Here is a 22,101-nt window from a genome sequence, read left to right as displayed (position 1 = left end):
TTCTATTTCCTTTTTTTGCAGTTTTTTTCCTCCTGACGATTATAAATATTTTTTAAAATGTTATCATTTCGTTGAAAATTCATCTCTGGTAGAAAATTAGTTGTGTTTTCTTCAGAAAACTAATCTTCTTAGTTTGAAATTTCCTCTTCATCGGTTAAAAATGTAACTGTTTGATGAAGAGTGTACTTTTTTTGTTGAAGATTCATTTTTTCGGTTTAAAAATTAAACTCTTTTACAAAAAGTTCTCCTTTCTTGCCTAGAAAATCTTTTTGGTAAAAAAACTCATAATTTTATTTGAAAATTAATTTCTTTGGTTTGAAAATGGACTATTTTTTGCTAAAAATTGGTTCTTTCGGTAGAATTTTTTTATTCTTTGATTGAAATATCAAGTAAATATAAAATTTTTCGTTGAAAATTTATCCTTCTAGGTCGAAAATTCATCTATTTTAATAAAAATGTTATTTCTTCTGTTGAAAATTCAAATCTTTCGTTGAAAATTGAACTATTTTGTTTGAAAATCATTGTTTTTTTTTGTATTTTGTTTTTTTCAAATATCAAGTATTACGTTTTTGTAGAGTTCACCTTTTGGTTGAAAATCAAATTTTTTGGGTTCACAATTCAACTGATTTGTTGAAAATTCTACTACTTTAGTAGAAAATCAACTTTTCTTGAAAATGAATATTTTGATGCTGAAAATTCATCTATTCTTTTCTTGAAATCTATCCATTTGGTTTGAAAATGGATCTGATTTTGATGCAATTTAACCTTTTTTAGTGGTTTAAATTTTTTTAAAGATTCATCATTTTATTTAAAAATTGCTCTCTTCGGTTGAAAAATCTTTGTTTTTTGTAGAAAGCTAATCTTCTTAGATTGAAAGTTCATTTTTTTCGGTTAAAAATGCAAATGTTTGGTTGAAAATTTACTTTCTTGGTGAACATTCAACTGTTTAAAAAAAATCAGTCTTTGGGCTTGAAAGTTCGACGAATTGGATCAAATTTTTTTTCGTGACTGAAAAATACTTTTGGTTAGAAAATTCATATTTTTTATTGTAAAACTTAATTTCGTTGGTACGAAATTTGACTATTTCGTTGAAAAATCATTTCTTTGTATATTAAAATTTCATTTTTTTTTTTACTAAAAATTGCACTTTACCATTAATGGTTAAAGAGTTATCTTTTTTAGTTAAAAATCAACTTTTTTTAAATTGATATATTTTGTTGAAAAGTCTTCTTTTTTTGTTTTACGAAATTAATTTTTTTGAATAGAAATTTCGTCTTCTTTGGTTGAAATATCATTTGTTATGTTTTTTGTTGAGAATTCATCCTTTTAGGTTGAAAATTCATCAATTTTCTTAGAAATTGATTTATTTTGCTGGAAATGCAACTTTGTTTAGTTAAAGTTTAATGTTCTTTCATTGAAAATTCAACTATTTGGTTTAAAATTCAACTTTTATGTTGAAAAATTCGTCGTTTTTGATTGAATTCAAATTTTTAGCAATTTTGATTAAAAATTAAAATCTTTTTTACTTGAAATATATACTATTATATTATTCGTTGACAATTAATTTTGAATAGTTGACAGTTGAAATATTTGTTTGAAGCTGGGACCCAATTTATTAAACAATCGATTTTTTAAAAAGATTTGGCATTTTAGTCAAAAATTCATCTCTTTGGTTGAAAATTCGGTGATCTTTTTTATAAAAAAATTAATCTCCTTTTTTGAAATATCATCTTTTTGGATTTGAAATTAATCTCCTTGGTTGAAAATTAATTAATTTCGTTAAAAAATGGATTTATTTTGTTGAGTTATTTTTTTTAATTAAAGTTTTTTTACTAAAATTTTCTCTTCATAATTTTTGTTTGGAAATTTATATTTTTTATTTAAAAATTCAACTGTTTGATTAAATATTTATGTATTTGTTTCAAAAATTGTATTTTTTGGAATAAAATTAATCTCCTTGTTTGAAAATTCATCTTTTTGGTTTTGAAATTAATCTCCTTTATTAAAAATTAATTAATTTCGTTCAAAATGTGATTATTTTGTTAAAAATATAACTATTCTATTGAAATTTTAAACTATTTGATTAAAAAATAGTTTTTTTGTTGTTGAAATATCAACTATTACATTTTTTGTTGAGAATTCATCTTTTTGTTGAAAATTGAATTTTTCAGGTTGAAAAGTCAACTATTTTTTTTTTAATTTGTATTTTATACTTGAAAATTTAACTATTTTGTTGGATGTGCAACTGTTTTGGTTTTAAGTTTAATCTTCATTGATTAAAAATTCGACTATTCGGTTAAAAATTAATCTTGATAGATTAATTAATGAAATATTTATTTAAAAGTTTAACTATTTTGTTGAAAATTCGACTCTTGCATTAAAGTTCAAGTATTTGGTTGTAAAGATAAATTTCATTTAAAGTTTTTTATTTAAATTCAAATATTTGGTGGAAAATGGAACTGTTCTTGGTAGAAGTTTAATGTTCTTTTGCTTGAAAATTCAACAATTTGGTTACAAATTGAACTATTTTTTTTTAAAAGTCATCTTTTTGGGTCGTATTTTCAGTCGGACATGCAACTCTATGTTGAAAATTCGTCCTTTCTTATCGAAAATTCATCATTCATAGTATAAAACTCATATTTTTAAGTTAAAATAAGTTTAAAAGCTTACATTTTTTTAACAATGTTACGAGATTAAAATGCTGGTCTTTCAATAATAATGGTCAGGAAAAATGAAAAATTGGTCAGGAAAAAATCCGGGAGAGGTCAGGGATTTTTTAAAATTAAGTTTTGCGGTCACCCTGTATAAGAATTGCCATTTAAGATTATTTGAAAAAGAATTATTTATCAAGACTTTGACTTGTAATTTCATTAACAAGCGTATATTATATTCATATTTTCTTCAGAGACTTGGCGTCAATTTTTATAGAAAGACATTTTTATGATATCTAATTTACAATTTAACGCAAGACCTTGACAGAGCCACTCCTTTCGAAACGCGGTTTCAAGTCACCGAACAAACATTGTTTCCCAATATAACAAATATATAGGTAAAGATCAAAAATTCAAGTTCCCGCAGTTTAGTCTCATACGCACTTGTTCCCTGAATAACAAACGACCTCGAATTTATCAGTAGTTTTTTATCTTTACACCTGTTACAACAACTGGAAAATGTATAAATAGTTCGCATTTAATTATAGCAGAATAATCTTAAACTGAACAAGTGAGTTAGAATTTATAATTGATTCTATACTAGAAAATATAATGCGCTTATGACACGTTTGCTATTTTGATTGGCTACTTATCAAATTAAAATATATGCAATTTAAAGTACTCTGAAATATAATTCATAATCGTAAATTTAAATAAATCACAGTTTAATTCGATTTTTATATTAATCGTCTTTCAGTAAGCTGTAACTTATTTAAATATGGCAGTTTTATCGCAGTAGAAATTAAAAGCGAATAATAAAATTAGGAAGTTAATATTCGATTTTATAAGGTAATAAGATGTTCTTAAAAGACCTTCTAGAATTCTGAGTCATGCTGATATCTTCCATTTTCGATTCTGATTAATTTTCAAGATTTTTACATTTTAAAATTAGCCGCCTTGTTTAGTTCAATGACATAAAATTTTTAACATCTTTTCGAAATAGGTCTGTCTTCATGATTTGAAATTGAAGGTCTTTCCATTTTTAATGTTTTTCTTTAAATAGTTCAATTTTGAAGATTCACAATTTAAAAGTTTTCAATTTTAAAAATGTACAAATAAAAATTATTCATTATCCAAAAACAGGACAGTCCTGATAACTGGATATTGTGCTAGGTTTGTTTTATATTTTTAATTCTTCTTTTATTATAATATAAGTTTATGATAAGTATAATTTCGTAGTGATAAAATTCTGCAGCCTTATTTTCATAATTTTTCTCTACTTTTTTTTGTTAATTCCTTAGAGTTTAGCTTTCTTTAATTTGCTATAAACATCTGTAACATCTTCTAGAGACGTATAAATAAAAATTCCTAAATTTGGATAATTTTGGAAACCAAAAGCCAAGTTTTCAATTTAAAATCTTCTTACTTCAAAATTTAATTTGAAAAAATTTTGTGGAACAGCTTAATTGTTAAGATTTACACTTAAAAACTTTTCAATTTAAACGATTTGCAATTTTGAATGTTTACAGTTTAAAATTAAATAATTTTGAGCTTTTTTTTCAATTATTTAGTTCAGTTTTGAAGACTTCAATGAAATAAAATGTTCAATTTTAATGATATGTATTTTAAATTTTGACAATTTAAAGATTTATAAATAAAAATGTCTAAATTATTAATTGTAAAACTTACAAATTTGCATGATTTTCAATTGTAAATTTAAAATGAAGAATAAGAAATCATTTAGTTTTCATAATTAATATTTTAAAGGTATGTAATTTTCACTTGGCAAGATTAGCCATTTAAACTTAAATTTTGAAGATTAGCAACTTTAATAAAAATGCTTTCAATTTTAAGATGTATGGATAGAAATTCCTAACTTTTGATGATTTTGGAAATCGATATTCAAGTTTTCAATTCTAAATCTTCCAAATTTAAGAAATTTTTAATGGAAAGCATGAAAATTACAGAATTTTAAATTGAGAAATTTCAAACTTGCATGATTTTTATTGTAAATTTTCAAAAAATTTTAATTTCAAAGATTAACAATTTAAATTTCTACATTTAAAAAATTTTAGATTCGAAAATTCTTTAATTTCAAAGATTTTCAATTTAAATTCCCACAACTTTGAAAATTTAGAATAGAAAATTCTTCAATTTTAAAGATTTGAAGTTTAAAATTAAAAATTTTTAAAGATGTTTAAATAAAAATTCTTAAATTTATTGTCATATTTTTGATGATTTTCAAGATCAAAAGTCAACAGTTTTCCATTCTATATTTTCCAAATTGATGAAATTTGAAGTGTAAATGATCCAAATCGCGGAATTTTTATTAAATCAACTTAAAAATTGCATGATTATTTTCAAGTTTATATTTCTAAAATAAAAATGCTTCGATTTTTACGAGTTAAAGTTTAAAATTTGTATATTTTAAAGATATATAAACAAAAAATCCTTTAATTGTAATTTTGATGAATTTAAAGAACAAAAGTCAAGTTTTAAATTCTAAATCTTCCAACTTGTAGTATTTCGAATGTTTATCGTAAGAATTATATAATTTTTAATTGTGAAACTTAAAACTTGCATTTCATTAGAAAATTTTCAAACTAATAATTCTTTGCTCTCAATATATTGAAAGTAAGTTCAATTGCGCGTCTAATTTATGAAAAATTTGCCTTTTTTGGTAGAAAATTAATTTCTTGATTGAAAATTCCTCTTTTTTTAGCTAAGAATTCGTCATTGTAGACTGTAAATTCAAGAATTTGGTAACAAATTAAATTATATTGTTGTCAATTCGTTCTCTTTTTTTTCTTGTTGAAATATCAACAATTAAGTTTTTCGTTGAAAATCTATATTTTTTAATTCAACTTTACGTTTTAAAAATTCAACTAATTTTGCTTGAAGTTTAATATTTTTAAAAATTATTTTGTTAAAAATTAAAAGTATTGAATTAATCTCTTTTTAATCATCTCAACAGTAAAATATCGTTAGATTAAAAAAAATGTCATCAAATTGTTGGTAAAATTGAAAATATATGAAACTGAAATATTTTCGATTGGCTCGTCGTGACTTTTTATTCTGTTGAAATAACCAATCACAAAAAAACGCGTTTATACCTTAAAATTAGATTTTAGTGGCATATAAGAAATTCCGCGTGATGCGTTTTTTTATCAAAGTATTTTTCACTGTAAAAACAAGGAACGTAAACCATTTTTGTTGTCCTGGAAAACCTGGAGAAGTCCTGGATTTGTTAAAAGAAATTAACCTACTGTAGGTAATCATTAATTAAAAGTATTAATGTATGATAAATAATTAATTTCATTTCATCAATATAATAATATAATTCTGTGATTTTTTAAAATGTTTCCTGATTTATTTTAATTTTATTATTAAATTTAATGTGGTGCTAAAATTTGCATAACTGCAAAGTTCACAAGCCAGTTGTTTTGCTGGATTGATTATGTATTCGTGGAAGATGAAAGCAATATTGTGATAGATTGATCTATTATTAAAATTAATTGAAGAGGCAGATAGAACTTGATAAAAAAAAAAGTTCTTGATAGACCTAAACAATCTGAATTAGAATTTTTCTTATTATTACGTTTATTTCTCCATTCCGGGAATTAGTTTAGGAAAAATTGGGTCGGCTGTTAACGACTGCCTACGGCCATCAAGGCGAATGAAAGTAGTGGAATTTGTGTAATGATATATATTTTTCCAGTATTAAATGGACTTCAAAGATAACGTAATTCATACGTAATCCGAGTGGAAGAAAGAAAAGTGTATAATTGAAAAAAAATGGATTACCGACATTTTTTAAGAGGTTTAAAATAGTTTTTATACGGACACAAGCGCTGGTGTTTTAATTTCGAATTATAAATTAAAGTGTTTCATAAAATTCAAGAAAACGAGTTAAAAACTTCAAATTATGAAAACTAAAAATTAGGTTTTGGAAATTGAAAGCATTACAAGTTTAAATAATCATATATTTTAGGTCTGTGCATAAATTGCTTCAATTTTTTCCCCTAAAATTTTGAATATTTTTTTTCTTCTGATTTACTCATTACTGTTTTATATAAATTACCCGACAATAAATTTCATCCAAAATGTAGAATTTTTAGTCAGAAAATTGAATTTTTTTAACCAAAAAGATTAATTTTTCTCCCTAGAGATTAAATTTTCTATTAAAGAAGACGAATTATCAGCTAAACACATTCCTTTTTAACCAATTAGTTGAATTTTAAACCAAGTAGATGAATTTTACACTAAAACTATGAATCTTCAACGAAAAAATGACATTTTCAGAAAGCAGTTCAACTTTCGGCAATGTGGTTGAGTTTTCAACTAAAAAGATGAATTTCCAATAAAAAATGTAATAGTTGATATTCCAAATAAGAAAATATTTTCATTTGAAATAAAAAAACCGTTGAATAGAACAAAAAAAAGACATTTCTACTAAAAATAGATGAATTTTTCGAATCAAAAATTGTTTTCAACAAATTGCATAATTTTAAACCAAGTAATTTTATTCGAAACTGAAAAAGATCAATTATCAACCAAAATAGATTTAATTTTTTTTTAATAGATCAATTTCCTTAAAAAAAAAACAATCTTTTTAAAGAAATGAATTTTCTACAAAACAGTTGAATTTTCTAACAAATTGTTGAATTTTCAAGACAATTTTCTACAAAAAGTTGAATTATTAACCAAGAATTTAAATGTTCACTTAAAAAATTATTTTTTTAACAAAAAGAAACTAATTTTTGTCAAAGTAGTTCAAATTTCAACCAAATTGATTACTTTTTACCCATACAGTTGCATTTTTATTAAAAAAAACATTAATTTTTACCAAAAAATACGAATTTTTAATATAATGCATGAATTTTCATATAAATAGTTCAATTTTCTACCAAGAATATTAGTTTTCTACCAATAAAGATGAATTAAAAAAATAGACATGCATTTTGAACCAAATAGTTGAGATTTCAGCTAAAAAATACCAATTTTCATCAAAAAAGTGCTTTTAAAACAGGCAAAATAAATTTTTAACTACACAGTTGCATTTTCAACTAAAAAAGATGATATTTTCACAAAAAGACATAAATTTTCAACTAAAAAGGATGACTTATTAACAAAATTGTTGTATGTTCAACAAAATAGTTTTTAATACAATTTTTGAATAAAAAAATATCAATTTTTAACCTGAAATTTAATAGAAAATTTTTGTAGCGAAAAAAGGGGAGACTTTGAATACTGCGATAAATAGGAATTTGAATCGTTTAGAGATGAAATAATAATAGTTTAAATAAATATTGAAGTTCTTTGTCAATAGTTTTAATATGTTATGTTAGAAAACTGAAAATTTGGCTTAGAAAGTAATTGTTGACAAACAGCTGCTTAAAAACATCATTTATATCAAACGAAAAATTTAAATTTGTGTTTAGTAATTCGCAGACTTAAAAATATTTTACGTATGAAATGGTTCTGCCAAAAAAAAAATTCAACTAAATTGTTGAATTTTCAAGCCAGAATATGAATTTTCTGTGAAATAGTTGAATTTTCAACCTAGAAATATAAATTTTCAACAAAAAATTAAATCTATAACTAAAAAATAGAATTTTCAGGGTGGCCGCTGGACCGGAAAAACCCAGAAAATGACAGTGAATTTATTTTCAACCGGGAATGTTACAAATTTTTAGAAAAAAATCTTTCCAACTTTGATTTTAGACGTTTTTGAATAATTGGTTAAATTGTTATATTTTTCAATTATGATATCATTGAGTTTACAATTCTTAATTCGAAAATATTTTATTTTAAAAAGGCCGTATTAAAGACTTACAAAATAAAAAATTAGAAACGTTTGAAATTGACATTTTTATTTTAAAAAAATTTTTTGTTGCTCTACTGAGAATATAAATTATAATGATTTTTAAAATTGAACTGTACACTAAGGATTAACAAGTGAATAATAATAAAATTGATTTTAAAAGACCATTCGGGATCAGTTCAAAACTTAGGATATTCTAATAACTATTGTCAATTTTAAAATAACTTCAAACAACTTCAAAATAATGTATTCATAATTACTATTGATTAATTATTTATTAATTTATGTATTATCTAATTAATTTATTATTATTATTAATTAATTATAATATTCAAATTTATTAAATTGCAGATACTGTTTCAGTCAAAAGTTCAAGAACTTGAAATTGTTCAGTTAAGAATAATTTCAATAGATCAATGTTTAGAAATATTTGTCTGTTCATTTAAAATCAGTAATTAGAAAACAAATATTCAAAACTAAACAAAAAAGATCAATTTTAAACGTTACAATTTTAATTGGTCTATTTGAAAATTTTTAATTCGTAAGTAAAATTGACGAATTTTGATGTATAAATAAATATTGAACACCTATTATTCCCAGAAAAAATTTCGAAGTTCTGAAAAGATTCGAAATTATTGTAAAATTTGGAATTATTTGAAATAATTTAAATGAATTTTCTACGTATACCGAAAAAATCCGAATATTCCTACCGAAATTTTGATGCAAACAGCCTAGGATGGCCTAATTTCAAACAAAATATAGATTTTGGATATTTTGAAGAAATAATTTTAAGAGAATATTTAAGATTTCCAAAATTTTCAAAATTGAATCTGGAATATTTTAAGGAAACATTATTTATTTTGTAGTATTTCAATTTCAAAATCTTGAAAAATCTACGTGTTGTTTTTGATTTTGTTCAAATTTTAAATTATAATATAAAATTTGAAAACAACATGTAGATTCTTCAAGATTTTGAAAGTTTTTTAAGGATTTTAAAACTATTTGAAATGAAAATAACTTAACTTTTAATTTAAGAATTGTTCAGTTTATAAAAAAACGTCATCGCTCAAATTTTAATGTTTCCAGCAGTTTGAAATGGATTGAAATGATTTAAAGCTCATTTTTTATTATTTCAGATGGAAAAAGTTTTAGGTTTAGAGTTTGAATTTTCTAATTTCATGGACCGTGAAAAATGTTTGCGAAGCGGCAAAACCCCGGGAAATAACCTGGCATTTTTTTCTTTGATTAAAACGACCACCCTGATTTTTCATTAAAAATAGTTTAATTTTCAACAAAAAGGGATGCGGTCTAAAGAAAATGTTGATTTTTTAACCAAAAATGTAATTTTCAAACAAATAATATAATTGTTAACCAGAAGAAGTGAATTTTCAAACAAAAATATATTAGTAGACTTTGAAACCAAAAAGAATGAATTTTCAACTAAAAATAGTTGGATTTTCTTATTGGGTTCTATTATTAATCTAATTCGCGCTGAAGTGTAAAAAATTGATAAGAATAAGGAATCAAAATCTGTCTACTGATGATGAATAAATTTTTTAAATCAAACATTAACTTTTTTAAATTCTGATAATGTAATTTACCATCATTGGTCCCCTTGAATCTTTTTCTAATATATTTTTACCAGTAGAATGTGTTGAAATAAACAAATTTTAATGAAAAAAATGACTAGAAAGTTACTAATGAAAAGGCATATATGTGTATTGGGAATGGTTAAACTGCGATACACCACCTGGTGACAAAAATCCGAACTAGAAAGAATGGGTACGATTTTAAAGTTGTACATTCATTTTTGCATACAAGTGTTTTAACGATTTTTGTTGTGGAGTTTAAAGTATTTGTTGGATCCTAAAAGTAAGTCATTATCGAGAAAAGGGATGTAGATTCTTTAAGATTTAAAAAGTAAATAATAATTCATTTTTACAATACGATTCGAAATCAGTTCTTATTTTTAGAATTTCCACTTTCTAACATTAAAAATCATGTAAACTATTTCAATTGAAAAGTCATTAGTTAAACAAATGTAAACGCCCGATTGAAACTGTATAAACTGTTTTCAATTTTTAAATAACTTCAAAATAATATATTCATAAACAAAGGCTTTGATTAAATTTCAAATATTGTTTCAGTCTAAAATATTCAATTTTTAAACCATTCAATTTGAAATTCTTTAATTAAGAAAAATAAGAATGACTTAATATTTAGAAATATCTGACTGTTTATTTAAAATCAGTAATTGTAGTTAAATATTACAAACTAAATTTTAAACGTTGCAGTTTAATTTTTCTATTTAAAAAAATTTAATTTGTGAGTCAAATTTTTGAACTTCGATGTATAAATAATAGTAACATATTATTCTTTAAACAAATTCAAGGAATTTGAAGAAATAGTTAGAAGTTTTAAAAAAATTTTAATTAAATTTAACATTTGAAATTATTTGAAATAATTTAAACAAAGTGTGTACGTGTACCGCCAAAATATAGATTTTGGCCGATTTCGAAAAAAAATTAAAAAGATTTTAAAAAATTTTAAATGGATTCAGAAGGTTAAAAAACGTTTCCTATGAAAATTAATAATGATTTTTATTTTGAAAAGATAATTTTGACTGACTATTCAAAAAGATTTAGAAAGATTTACAAAATTATCCAAAATGAATGTGGAAGATTTTAAGGAAATTTGTTTCATTTGGCAGAATTTAAAAAGAAATTTAGAAAAAATTGGATTCATTGTAAAGGATGTTTAGAAGTTCTCATATAATTTCAAAAATAATAAAAAAATTGAAAGCAAATGTAAATAACATGCAGATGTTTCAAGCTTTTCAAATAAAATTTGGAAGCATTTTAAGGATTCTTTAACCGTTAAAAATTTAAATAATTTAACTTTTAATTTAAGAAGTATTCAGTTTACAGAATGTAATCGTTCAATTTTTAATGTTTCTGGCTTAAAATTGTTTTAAGTGATATAATTTTGAAAACAAATTTAATTCATTGATTAATTCTTCAATTAAGACTTTAAAGCATTGAAAATGGTAACGTGGAATTATATATTTAGAACTGAATCTGAATTTTTGAACTCTACAATTTATAAAAGTTAAAAAGTTTATTTTGCAGTTTAAATGCATTTAATAAAAAGTTGTTCAGTTTAAAAGTGTTAGTAGCTTCCATTTTATAGCTTTAGAGTTTGATTTTTTAAATTTCATTGACCGTGAAAAATGTTTGCGAACCGGGAAATGACCGAAAATTTTTTTCTTGGATTAAAACCGCCACCCTAAATCGTTTATTATTAGTATTCTTTGCATAATCTAAATAAAATTTGTCGCTACATACATTAATTAATGTTTATTTAAACTTAAATTCATTGAAATTTACATGAAATAGCGAAATAATATATTTTTTTAAAACCTATTTGACAAAAATGTGTTTTTTCACTGTATAATATAGAAATTCTATCTAAAACTATTTATTTTTTATGAAAATTTGTTTTTAATATTGAACCATTGTTTTATACTTCACAAAACTATCGTAAAAACACTTTTATGCAAAAATTAATCTAGTACTTTAAAATTGTACCTACTCTTTCTAGTTCCAGTTTTGGGCACTAGGTAGCGAAATGGTAGACCACCACTCCCAATATGATATAAAAAGTTTTTAATAATAAATAAAATCCCCTTTTTGCGAAAAAAATCTCCCTTTTATCTTGAATTTACGGAAATGAAAAGTCATGCTTCTGTAATAAAATAATCTTTGTTTGAAAGACGTAAGAATTTAAACATTCTCTTTTTACTTCGTCTGCTTCGAGTTGGTAATGAAATTAATTATTTTCCGCATTCAGATGCAGTGGCTGACGGTAATGATATGTTTTTACGCCGGAGTGGCAAGAGCTCGCACAGAAGAGGATCAAGCTTCGTCCGCAAATCAAGCTTCAACACCAAATCCAATTCCCGAAGAAGTTCTTCCCGAGCAATGTTTTTATCAGCCACCCACAGAATGCCCGTCAGCAGAATCAGGAGAATGTCCCTGCAAAAGGATAGTTCAGTCGAAGGCAAATCCAGAAGAAGGTGCTGTTCTCTGCTGTAATTTAAATAGCCATAAAGCTTTCGAGGAAGGTCTTGCTTGTACAAGTGAGTAATCAAAATTATGAATATTAAAATTTTCCTTATCTTTTAATCATATTTGCAGGCGAACTACTCAAAAGAGGTCTTTTTTAAAATGAAAAATAGCATAGAATTGTCAGGAAATTTTTGGGAGAGCGTTTTTTTTTTTTATTGCAACTTGGAATAACATTTTTAATTTAATATATTAATTAAATTTGTAGTTGACTATTTTAGAAAAAATCGTGTTTTTTTGTTGTTTGAAATTAATTTTTTTAACTGAAAATTTAACTATTCTATTTTTGGTTGAAAATTGATTGTTTTTAGTTGTAAGTTAAAGTATCCGACCGGTTAAAGTATCACTTTTTTTGTTGAATTCAACTGTTTTTGATTAAAAATTAATTTTTTCGATTGAAGATTCATCATTTTAATTCAAAATTAATTCTTTGGTTAAAAAATGAGATATTTTGTTGAAAATATGTTTTTTATTTGGCTGAAAATTAATTTTTCTTACTAAAAATTAAACTGTCAGCTGAAATTTGAACGATTTGATTGAAATTTTGTTTTAATTGATTTTTTTTTTAAACCGATAATGTGTTTATTCCAGTTAAATATTTCATAATTTTAGTCAAAAATTCATCTATTTTTAACCCTAATTTTTTTACTCAAACAGTAAATATTCAATTTTTGATTTAAGCCATATTTTTTCAAATTGAAAATTCGTTTTTTAAACTGAAAATTGAACTATCATATTTGTCATTGAAAATTGATCATCTTTAGTTGCACGTTAAATTATCTAACCGTTTAAAAATTCGTGTATTTTGTTGGAAATTCGTAAGTTTTGGTAGAAAATTAATCTGCTTGGTTGAAAATTAATTTTTTTGTTTGAAAATTCAACAATTTGTTTGTCAGTTTTCTTCTCTCTTGACTGCAAAGTCTTTCTGAGTCTAAAGGTCGTCTTTTTTGGTTAAATTCGTTTTTTTTTTTATCAAAAATTAATTTTTTTTATTGAAAATTAATCATTTAATTATAAATTAATTCTGTGGTTGAAACATGAGCTATTTTGTTGAAAATGCGTTTATTATTTGCCTGAAAATTAATTTTTTTTACTAAAATTCAATTATTTCAGTTGAAATTTTAACTATTTTATTGAAAACTAATGTTTAATTAATTTTTGTAATGAAAAATGTGATTATTCCAGTTGAATAGGTATTCCGTAATTTTAGTTAAAAATTCATTTATTAGTTTTAACTCCGATTTTTTAACTCAAAATGTAACTATTCAATTTTTGTTCCAAATACTATTTTTTTTTAAATTGAAAATTCGTGTTTTTTGTTTTGTTTGGAATTCGTTTTTTAAACTGAAAATTGAACTATTCTATTTTTCTTTGAAAATTGATCATTTTCAATTGGAAGTTAAATTATTTGACCGGTTAAAAATTTATGTATTTTGTTAAAAATTCGTAAGTTTTGGTAGAAAATTAATCTCCTTGGTTTAAAAGTATTTTTTTTTCGATTGAAAATTCAACAGTTTGTTATTAAAAATTATTTTTTTTATTGAAGATTGATAATTTTAATTAAAAATTAATTCTGTGGTTGAAAAATGAGCTATTTTATTGAAATTTCGTTTAGTTTTTACTGAAAATTAATTTTTTACTGGAAATTCATCTGTATCAGTTGAAATTTTAAATATTTGATTATCTTTTTTTTTTAATTAATTTTTTTTAACGGAAAATGTGACTATTCCAACTGAATATTCCATAATTTTAACCCTATTTTTTTCTAAAAATGTAACTATTCAATGTTTGGTTGAAACATTATTTTTTGTATTGAAAATTCGTCTTTTTTGGTTGAAATTAATCTTTTTGGCTGAAAACTGATCTTTTTGTTTTAAAATTCAATTATTATAGTTCAAGATTCATCATTTTAATTGAAAATTTATCTTTTTTTAAATTAAAAGTGATCTATTCCAGTTAAAGATTCATTATTTTATTGAAAAATATAACCCTTATAGTTTAAAATTAATTTTTTAACTGAAACTTTAACTGTTCTATTTTTGGTCGAAAATTGATCTTTTTTTGTTGTAAACTTGTCTTTTTTTAAATGTGAAAACACACCTAGTTGGTTGAAAATTCTTATATTTCGACAAAATATCGTATTTTTTGGTAGAAAATGAATCCTTTTGTTTGAAAATTTATCTTCTTATTTGGAATTTCATCTTTTTGGTTTAAAATGCAACTATTCCAGTTGAAGAGATATCATTTTAGATGAAAATTCAATTATTTGTTTGAAAATATAACTATTTTTTTTGAAAATAATTTTTTTTTAAACTGAAAATCTAATTTTTCAATTGAATATTATATCAGTTTCGTTGAAAATTCACCTATTTGATTGAATATGAATGTTTTACACTGATAATTAAATTATTCAATTTTTTTTTGACACTTTATCTTTTTTAGTTGAAAATTCTTGTATTTTGTTGAAAATTCGTCTTTTTTAGTATAAACTAATCTTCTTTGTTGAAAATTAATTGTTTTGGTTGAAACTTCATCGTTTTGGTTGAAAATAAAAATCTATTGTTAAAAATTCATCATTTTAATTGAAAATTCATCAGTTTGATTAAAAGTTATTATTTTTTCAACTTAATATTTAAACATTTTTTTTTGGATAGAAAATTGTTCTTTCTCAGTTCAATTTTCAACTATTTGGTTGCAAACTTTTCTTTTTTTTAACTAAAGATTCAAATATTTCGTTCCAAATTCATGTATTTCGAGAAAAATCGTATTTTTCGATAGAAAATTAATCTTTTTATTTGAAAATTAATTTCCTTGTTTAAAAAATGATCTTTTTGGTTTAAAATTTAACTATTTCAATTTAATATTCTATCATTTTAGTTGAAAATTCATCTCTGTGATTAAATATTAATTTTTCAAGTTGATAATTTGATTGTTCAATTTTGGCTGATAATTAATCTTTTTTAGTTGAAAATTCTTGCATTTGGTTGCAAATTCGTCTTTTTTAGTATAAAATAATCTTCTCTGTTGAAAGTTAATTGTTTTGGTTGAAACTTCATCGTTTTGTTTAAAAATGAAACTCTATTGTTAAAAATTCATCATTTTAATTGAAAATTCATCAGTTTGGTTGAAAATTATTATTTTTTAAACTCAATATTTAAACATTTCTTTTTGGATAGGAAATTGTTTTTTCTCAAATTAATTTTCAACTATTTGGTTGCAATTTTTCCTTTTTTTAACAGAAGATTCATATATTTCGTTCCAAATTCATGTATTTTGAGAAAAATCGTATTTTTCGATAGAAAATTATTCTTTTTATTTGAAAATTAATTTTCTTGTTTGAAAAATGATCTTTTTGGTTTAAAATTTAACTATTTCAATGGAATATTCTATCGTTTTAGTTGAAAATTCATCTGTGTGGTTAAATATTAATTTTTTAATTTGCTAATTCGATTAATTAATGTTTAATTTAATTTAATTAATTTATTTATTTATTCTTTTTTTTGTTTTAAATGTATCAATTCTACTTGATTGATTATTTTGGTTGGAAATTTATCACTGTGCTTGAAAATTTATTTTTTTTTATTGGTGGAAAATTATATTTTTCACTGAAAATTGAGCTGATCCATTTTTCGTTAAAAACTAATTCTTTTTAGTTAAAAAAAATGTTTGGTTAAAAATTTATATATTTTTTTAACTCATCTTTTTGTTTTAAAATTGATCTATTCCAGTTGAAGATTCATCATTTTAGTGGAAAATTCAGCTTGATTGGTTAAATATTTTTATACAATATTTTTATTAGAAGGAGATAAAATAAAAATTTGTATGAATTATTCAAATTCATGGAGACAAATTCAAGATTTTGATAATATATTCAAGAATTTGTGATATAATTTGTCCAAGCTTTCTAAATTAAATATATTAATTGCATCCTAGAAACTGAAGAAAAAAAAACATTTTTTATGATAAAATCAATTCCGAAAACTGTATACATATTCCGAGTGAATTGTTTTAAATAATACGAAATATATTTTAATAGCTCTGGATTATAAATAATTAATTATAACTATAAAAAAAACTTCGAATTGTCAGGGCATTTTTTCCAGAATTTGAGTGAAAAAAAATCTTGATAAAGTAGGAATTGAATAAATATTACAAGATGGCCTTGAAAAAAAGAAAAAAAATGTATATTGTTTACAGATTTCCCAGTAAATGTGTCTTACGTTCACATACGTAACGCCACCTTGGACGTATTTAATGCAAGTGAAGTTCGATGGAGAAGACTGAAATCCCTAGCCCTCACTGACGGGAAAATAAATGGAGTAAAGGGTCAATTTAGGATGATGACGCCAACCTTGTGCCTTAATCTATCTAATAATGGTCTGGTCGAAGTAGAGAATAATTCTCTAACCCGGCTTGACAAGCTTACAACTTTGGATTTGTCCTATAACAATTTGACATACCTCCCGGCTCTAAACACGATGAATGGTCGTGAATTTTTACTCGACATCTCTGGTAAATAATTCTCTACCTTTACACATTTACAGTTTTTAATTAAAGTTGGCAAGGGGCCGTACTTAAATTTTATAACTGTAGGTAATTTTTAGTTTTAAATTAAATTAAATTAAATTATTCCCTGATTTTTCCTTCATTATTAATATTCAAATACCAGAATTTTAATCTTGCAATACTTTGAACATAGAATTTTTTATAAATAAAATAAAACCTTATTTCAGATACATATTTACAATTTTTAAATTTATTAATATTTATTTTAAGCAAAGAAAATGTTTTACCGTGAATTTTATAACATTTTTAGAATACAAATTTTGTCCAATTTTCATTTCAACCGTTTTTAAAATAATTGGTTAAATTGTGATTTTTATAAATTATTATATCATTTAGTTTAGAATGCTTAATTCGAAAATCCTTGACTTTAAAAATTTTCCATTTTAGATTTTTAATTTGTAAGCATATATTTTAATTTAAAGAATCTTCAAATTCATTTTTAAACGTTAAAAAAATAATAAATTGCATATCTGCCAAAGTTTGATTTTAACAATTTTTAAAATAAAGTGCAGTTTTGGAAATTTAACAAATTAAAAGCATTTGAAGTTGAAATTTTTGGATAAAAACAGTTTTATTTTATCAATTGTAAATATAAGTAATTCTAGATAATAATTGAAATTAATATATCATTTATTCCGATAATTTTATTTTTGAATATAAATTTTTTTGATTTATCAATAATATATTTTTAATTCAGAGTTTCAGGTCTTCCTTTATATTATTTTTCATATTAAATTTTACAAATAAATTTATAATATATTATTTCTATTAATTTTTTTTAGCCATTGAAAAATTTCAACGTGCGTTTTACTATTTTCAACTTTAAAATAAATCCACAATAATATAGTTATAATTAAAGGTTTTTATCACATTTAAAATATTGTGAGTGTAAATTATTAAATTTTTATCTCATTTAATTTGAAATTTCTTAATGTAGAAAAAAAATAAGTATTTCATATTTAGCAATATTTCACAGTTCATTTAAGACGAGTAAATTTACTTTGAATCTTTTTAAAACTTCTAAATATCTCTTAACATTATTATATATTTTTACAAATAATAAGTGTTCTACTGCTATTTATAAATTATTTTGTTTGCAGGATTTTCTAAAAAGTTATAGAAAAAATTCAATTTATTTTGAAATATATTTAAAAGTCCCGAAAAAAAATTCAAAAGTTATTTTGAATTTGGAAAAATTTTAAACTACTTCTAGATTTCTCAAGATTTTGAAATAAAATTTCAAAGCGTTTAAACGATACCTAGACTATTTAAAATTAAAATAATTTAACTTCTAATTTAAGAATTTTGAAATTAAAAAAATTATTTTTCAATATTTAATGTTTCTAGTTTAAAATTTCTTAAAATAATATAATTTTGAAAATTTTCAAAGGTCATTGCTTGATTCTTTAATTTAGATTATTGAAAATGTTAACGTGGATTTATATTTTTGGAACTCTATATGAATTTTTGAACTCTATAATTGATAAAAGTTCTAAATTTTGCATTTTATTTGCATTTCATTTAACATTTTTTAAATGAAATGTGTTCGTACTTTCCATTTGGCACGTGTACATTTTTGAGCATTTGAATACACAATTATTTAATTGAAAAACTTTCAGAAAAATAATTTCTAACCAAAAAGTTGCATTTTCATTAAAAATAAATTATATTTCTACTAAAGCAGATGAATTTAAAAATTTTTTAAAATGATTAATTTAAAAAAGTTAAGTTTTCTGTTAAAAAAGATTTCAGTTGACTTGTCACGATTAAAAAAATAATTTTCAAACAAGAGATAGGTTTCTACGACAAAATTGATTCTTTAATCCAAAAAGACGAATTTTTAACAAAAAAACTTTTAAACAAAATTGTTTAATTGTATACCAAGTAGTTGCATTTTTATCTAGAAAAGATGAAATCTCTCTTAAAAGAGATAAATTAAAAATATATATATAAAAAAAATTTTGAATTTTTATCCAAAAAAGATTCCAGTTGTCTTTTCAAAATCAAAATATGAATTTGTTAAGAAAAATAAGTTTTTGCGAAAAAATTGAATTCTCAATCCAAAATACACATTTTTTTCTGCCGCAAAGGATGAGTTTTAAACCAATTAGTTGAATTCTCTACCGAATAGTTGCATCTTTATCCAAAAAAGATTATATTTCTTTTAAAATATATAAATTTTTATTTATAAAAGACAAAACATTTTAAAAATAGTTAAATTTTTATCCCAAAAAGATTTCAGTTGATTTTTCAAGATAAAAATATGAATTTTTTTTACAATAAATAAATATCTACAAAAAAAAATTCCTACACAATAGTTAAATTTACAACAAAACAGCAGAATTTTCAACCAAAAAGTACGACTTTTCAACAAAGTTTTGGAATTTTCAATCAAAAATTTTCATTTTTATCCAAGAAAGATTTAGTTTCTGCTAAAGCAGGTGAATTTTAAAATCAAAAAGTTAAACTTTCAAAAAAAGAGGTTGAATTTTTAAGCGAACAGTTGCATTTTTATCAAGAAAAATGAAATTTCTTCTAAAACTGATGAATTAAAAAAAGCTTTAAAAATAGTTAAATTTGTATTCGAAAAAGAATCCAGTTCGTTTTTCAACAACACATTTTCAAAAAAAGAGTGGAATTTTCATCTAAAAAGATTTCAATTGACTTTTCAACACAAAACAGGAATTTTAAACATAAAGTAAATTTTCTAGAAAATAGTTAAATTTTCAATAAAACAGCCTAATTTTCGATAAAAAAGTATGACTTTTCAAAAAAGTTTTGGAATTTTCAACCAAAAATTTTCATTTTTATTCAAGAAAGATTTAGTTTCCGCTAAAGCAGGTGAATTTTAAAATCGGAAAGATAAACTTTCAAAAAAAGAGGTTGAATTTTCAAGCAAACAGTTGCATTTTTATTCAATAAAGATGAAATTTCTTATATAATGAAGATTTCAGTTTATTTTCTGACGTCAAAATAAGAATTGTTAACAATATGTTCATTTTCTACTAAATAGTCGAATTTTGTACTAAAAATTATGACTTTTTAACAAGATTTTTAATATTTGAAACCAAACAGTTGCATTTTTGTAGAAGAAAAATGAAAATTCTGCCAAAATATGTGAATTTTTTAATCAAAAAGACAAATTTTCAACACGAAAATAGGAATTTTAAACAAAAAGTAAATTTTCTTTGAAATAGTTCAATTTGGAAAAAAATATTTGCATGTTTTCCCAAGAAATGTGCAATATTTTCACTAAAAAAGATGAACATTTAAATAAAAAAAAAAAATATCAGAAAAAATAGTTTTCATCCAAAAAATATTTCAGTTGACTTATCAGCAACAGAATATAATTTTTAAAGAAAACGTTAATGTTCTACTAAAAGAGCTGAATTTTTAACATAAAAAGACGAATGTTTAACAAAATGGTTAAATTTTCAAACAAAAAAGGATCTCTTTTTAAGAAAATTGTTAAATTTTCAACCAAATAATAAAATTTAAAACTAAAAATATTTTCTTCAGCGGAAAGTTTTTGTAAATTTTCAAAAACTACGTACTGTTACGTAATTTAAGTACGTTCCCTAATCTTGAGTTTTGCTCAATTTTTTTCAATTTGAATTTAGGAACAAATACACTTTGGTGCCACGATATTTACCAGTACATCAACAAGACTGGAGAAAAACAAATTAACTTCAAGCGAGAGAACGAAACTGTTTGTTCCGCAAGTAAAACCTGGCATTGGTTCAATACTACAGAGCAAGTTCCCTTGAAACAAGTCCGTTATCTAAGTTTGGTAAGTTTTTTTTTTTATTATTATTTTGAAATGCGTCCTGGCGTTAAGGGGTTAATTTTCAAGATTTTTTTTATCGATGCAACATATTTTTCGGTACATTTTTTTATAGAAAAAATGTTGAAAAACATTTGTATTAAAAATATTAATTTGCACACCAACAGCGAAACGAATTAAAAAAAAAATAGTTGAATTTTCAACAGGATAAATCAATTTTTAATAAATATGATGAATCTTTAACTAAAAAAATGACTTTTTCACAAAGTAGTTCATCTTTTAGCCAAACAGTTGAATTTTTAACCGGATTGTACCATTTTCGAGTCGAAAATACGATTTTTCGACGACATAGTTCAATTTTTAACAAAAAAGTAAGTTTTGAACCAAATCGGATTAATTTTTCACCAGGCAGTTGTATTTTTGTTAATTTCTACAACAAAAAATGAATTTTCAAACCAAAAAGACGAATGTTTAACAAAATATTTGAATTTTTAGCCAACGAAATCAATTTTTAACTGAGTTAATGAATATTCAACTCAAAAAAATGAATTTTCAACAAAGTAGTTCATTTTTTTCTTCAAATGGTTGATTTTTTTTATTTTGTTGAATTTTCGAGCCGGACATAAGAATTTTCTTCAAACCAGTTGAATTTTTAACCAAACAGTTGAGTTTTTTAAATTTCTGCAGAAAGAAATGTATTTTCAAGCCTAAAAGAAGATTATTTACCAAACTATATCAATTTTTAACCAAATAGTTATATTTTCATTAAAAAATTAATGTTCAACTAAAACTTGAACGAATTTAAAAAAAAAACAGTTGAATTTGCAACAAAAAAGATCATTTTCAAGCGAAAAAGATTCATTTTTAACCAAACATTTGATGTTTTTAATTTCTATTGAAAGAAATGAATTTTCAAGCCAAAAAGAGGATTATTCACCAAAATACGGAAATTTTCAGCAAGATAAGTTACATTTCCAACCAAAAGGATTAACCCTTAAACGGCCAAAACGCCACTGCCGGGGCACTGCTTTTCAACGGCCAATAACTAACACTATTCGACACTAGAAAAAATTGAGACACATATATTTTTATTGCTTAAGATCTCCTCTTTCCGACGGTGCCAATGAAATTCCTCAAAAAATTTATTTATTA

The 22,101-nt window shown here is 23.1% G+C and overlaps 1 protein-coding gene across 1 annotated transcript in view; it reads left to right on the top strand.

Annotated features, from left to right (window-relative positions):
- The window catches only part of LOC117178262 (protein halfway), a 57,659-nt gene that overhangs the window by 19,693 nt on the left and 15,865 nt on the right, over positions 1 to 22,101 (top strand). Inside the window, exons 2-4 of the mRNA XM_033369613.1 lie at positions 12,325 to 12,613; positions 16,797 to 17,111; positions 20,786 to 20,955. Of these exons, the coding sequence (XP_033225504.1) occupies positions 12,325 to 12,613; positions 16,797 to 17,111; positions 20,786 to 20,955 (774 nt within the window). The remainder of the gene's footprint in view (positions 1 to 12,324; positions 12,614 to 16,796; positions 17,112 to 20,785; positions 20,956 to 22,101) is intronic.

This window comes from Belonocnema kinseyi, chromosome 8 (genome assembly GCF_010883055.1).
Source record: "Belonocnema kinseyi isolate 2016_QV_RU_SX_M_011 chromosome 8, B_treatae_v1, whole genome shotgun sequence".
In the NCBI taxonomy this organism is placed as follows: Eukaryota; Metazoa; Arthropoda; class Insecta; order Hymenoptera; family Cynipidae; genus Belonocnema; species Belonocnema kinseyi.
This window is presented reverse-complemented; position numbering and strand designations above follow the sequence as displayed.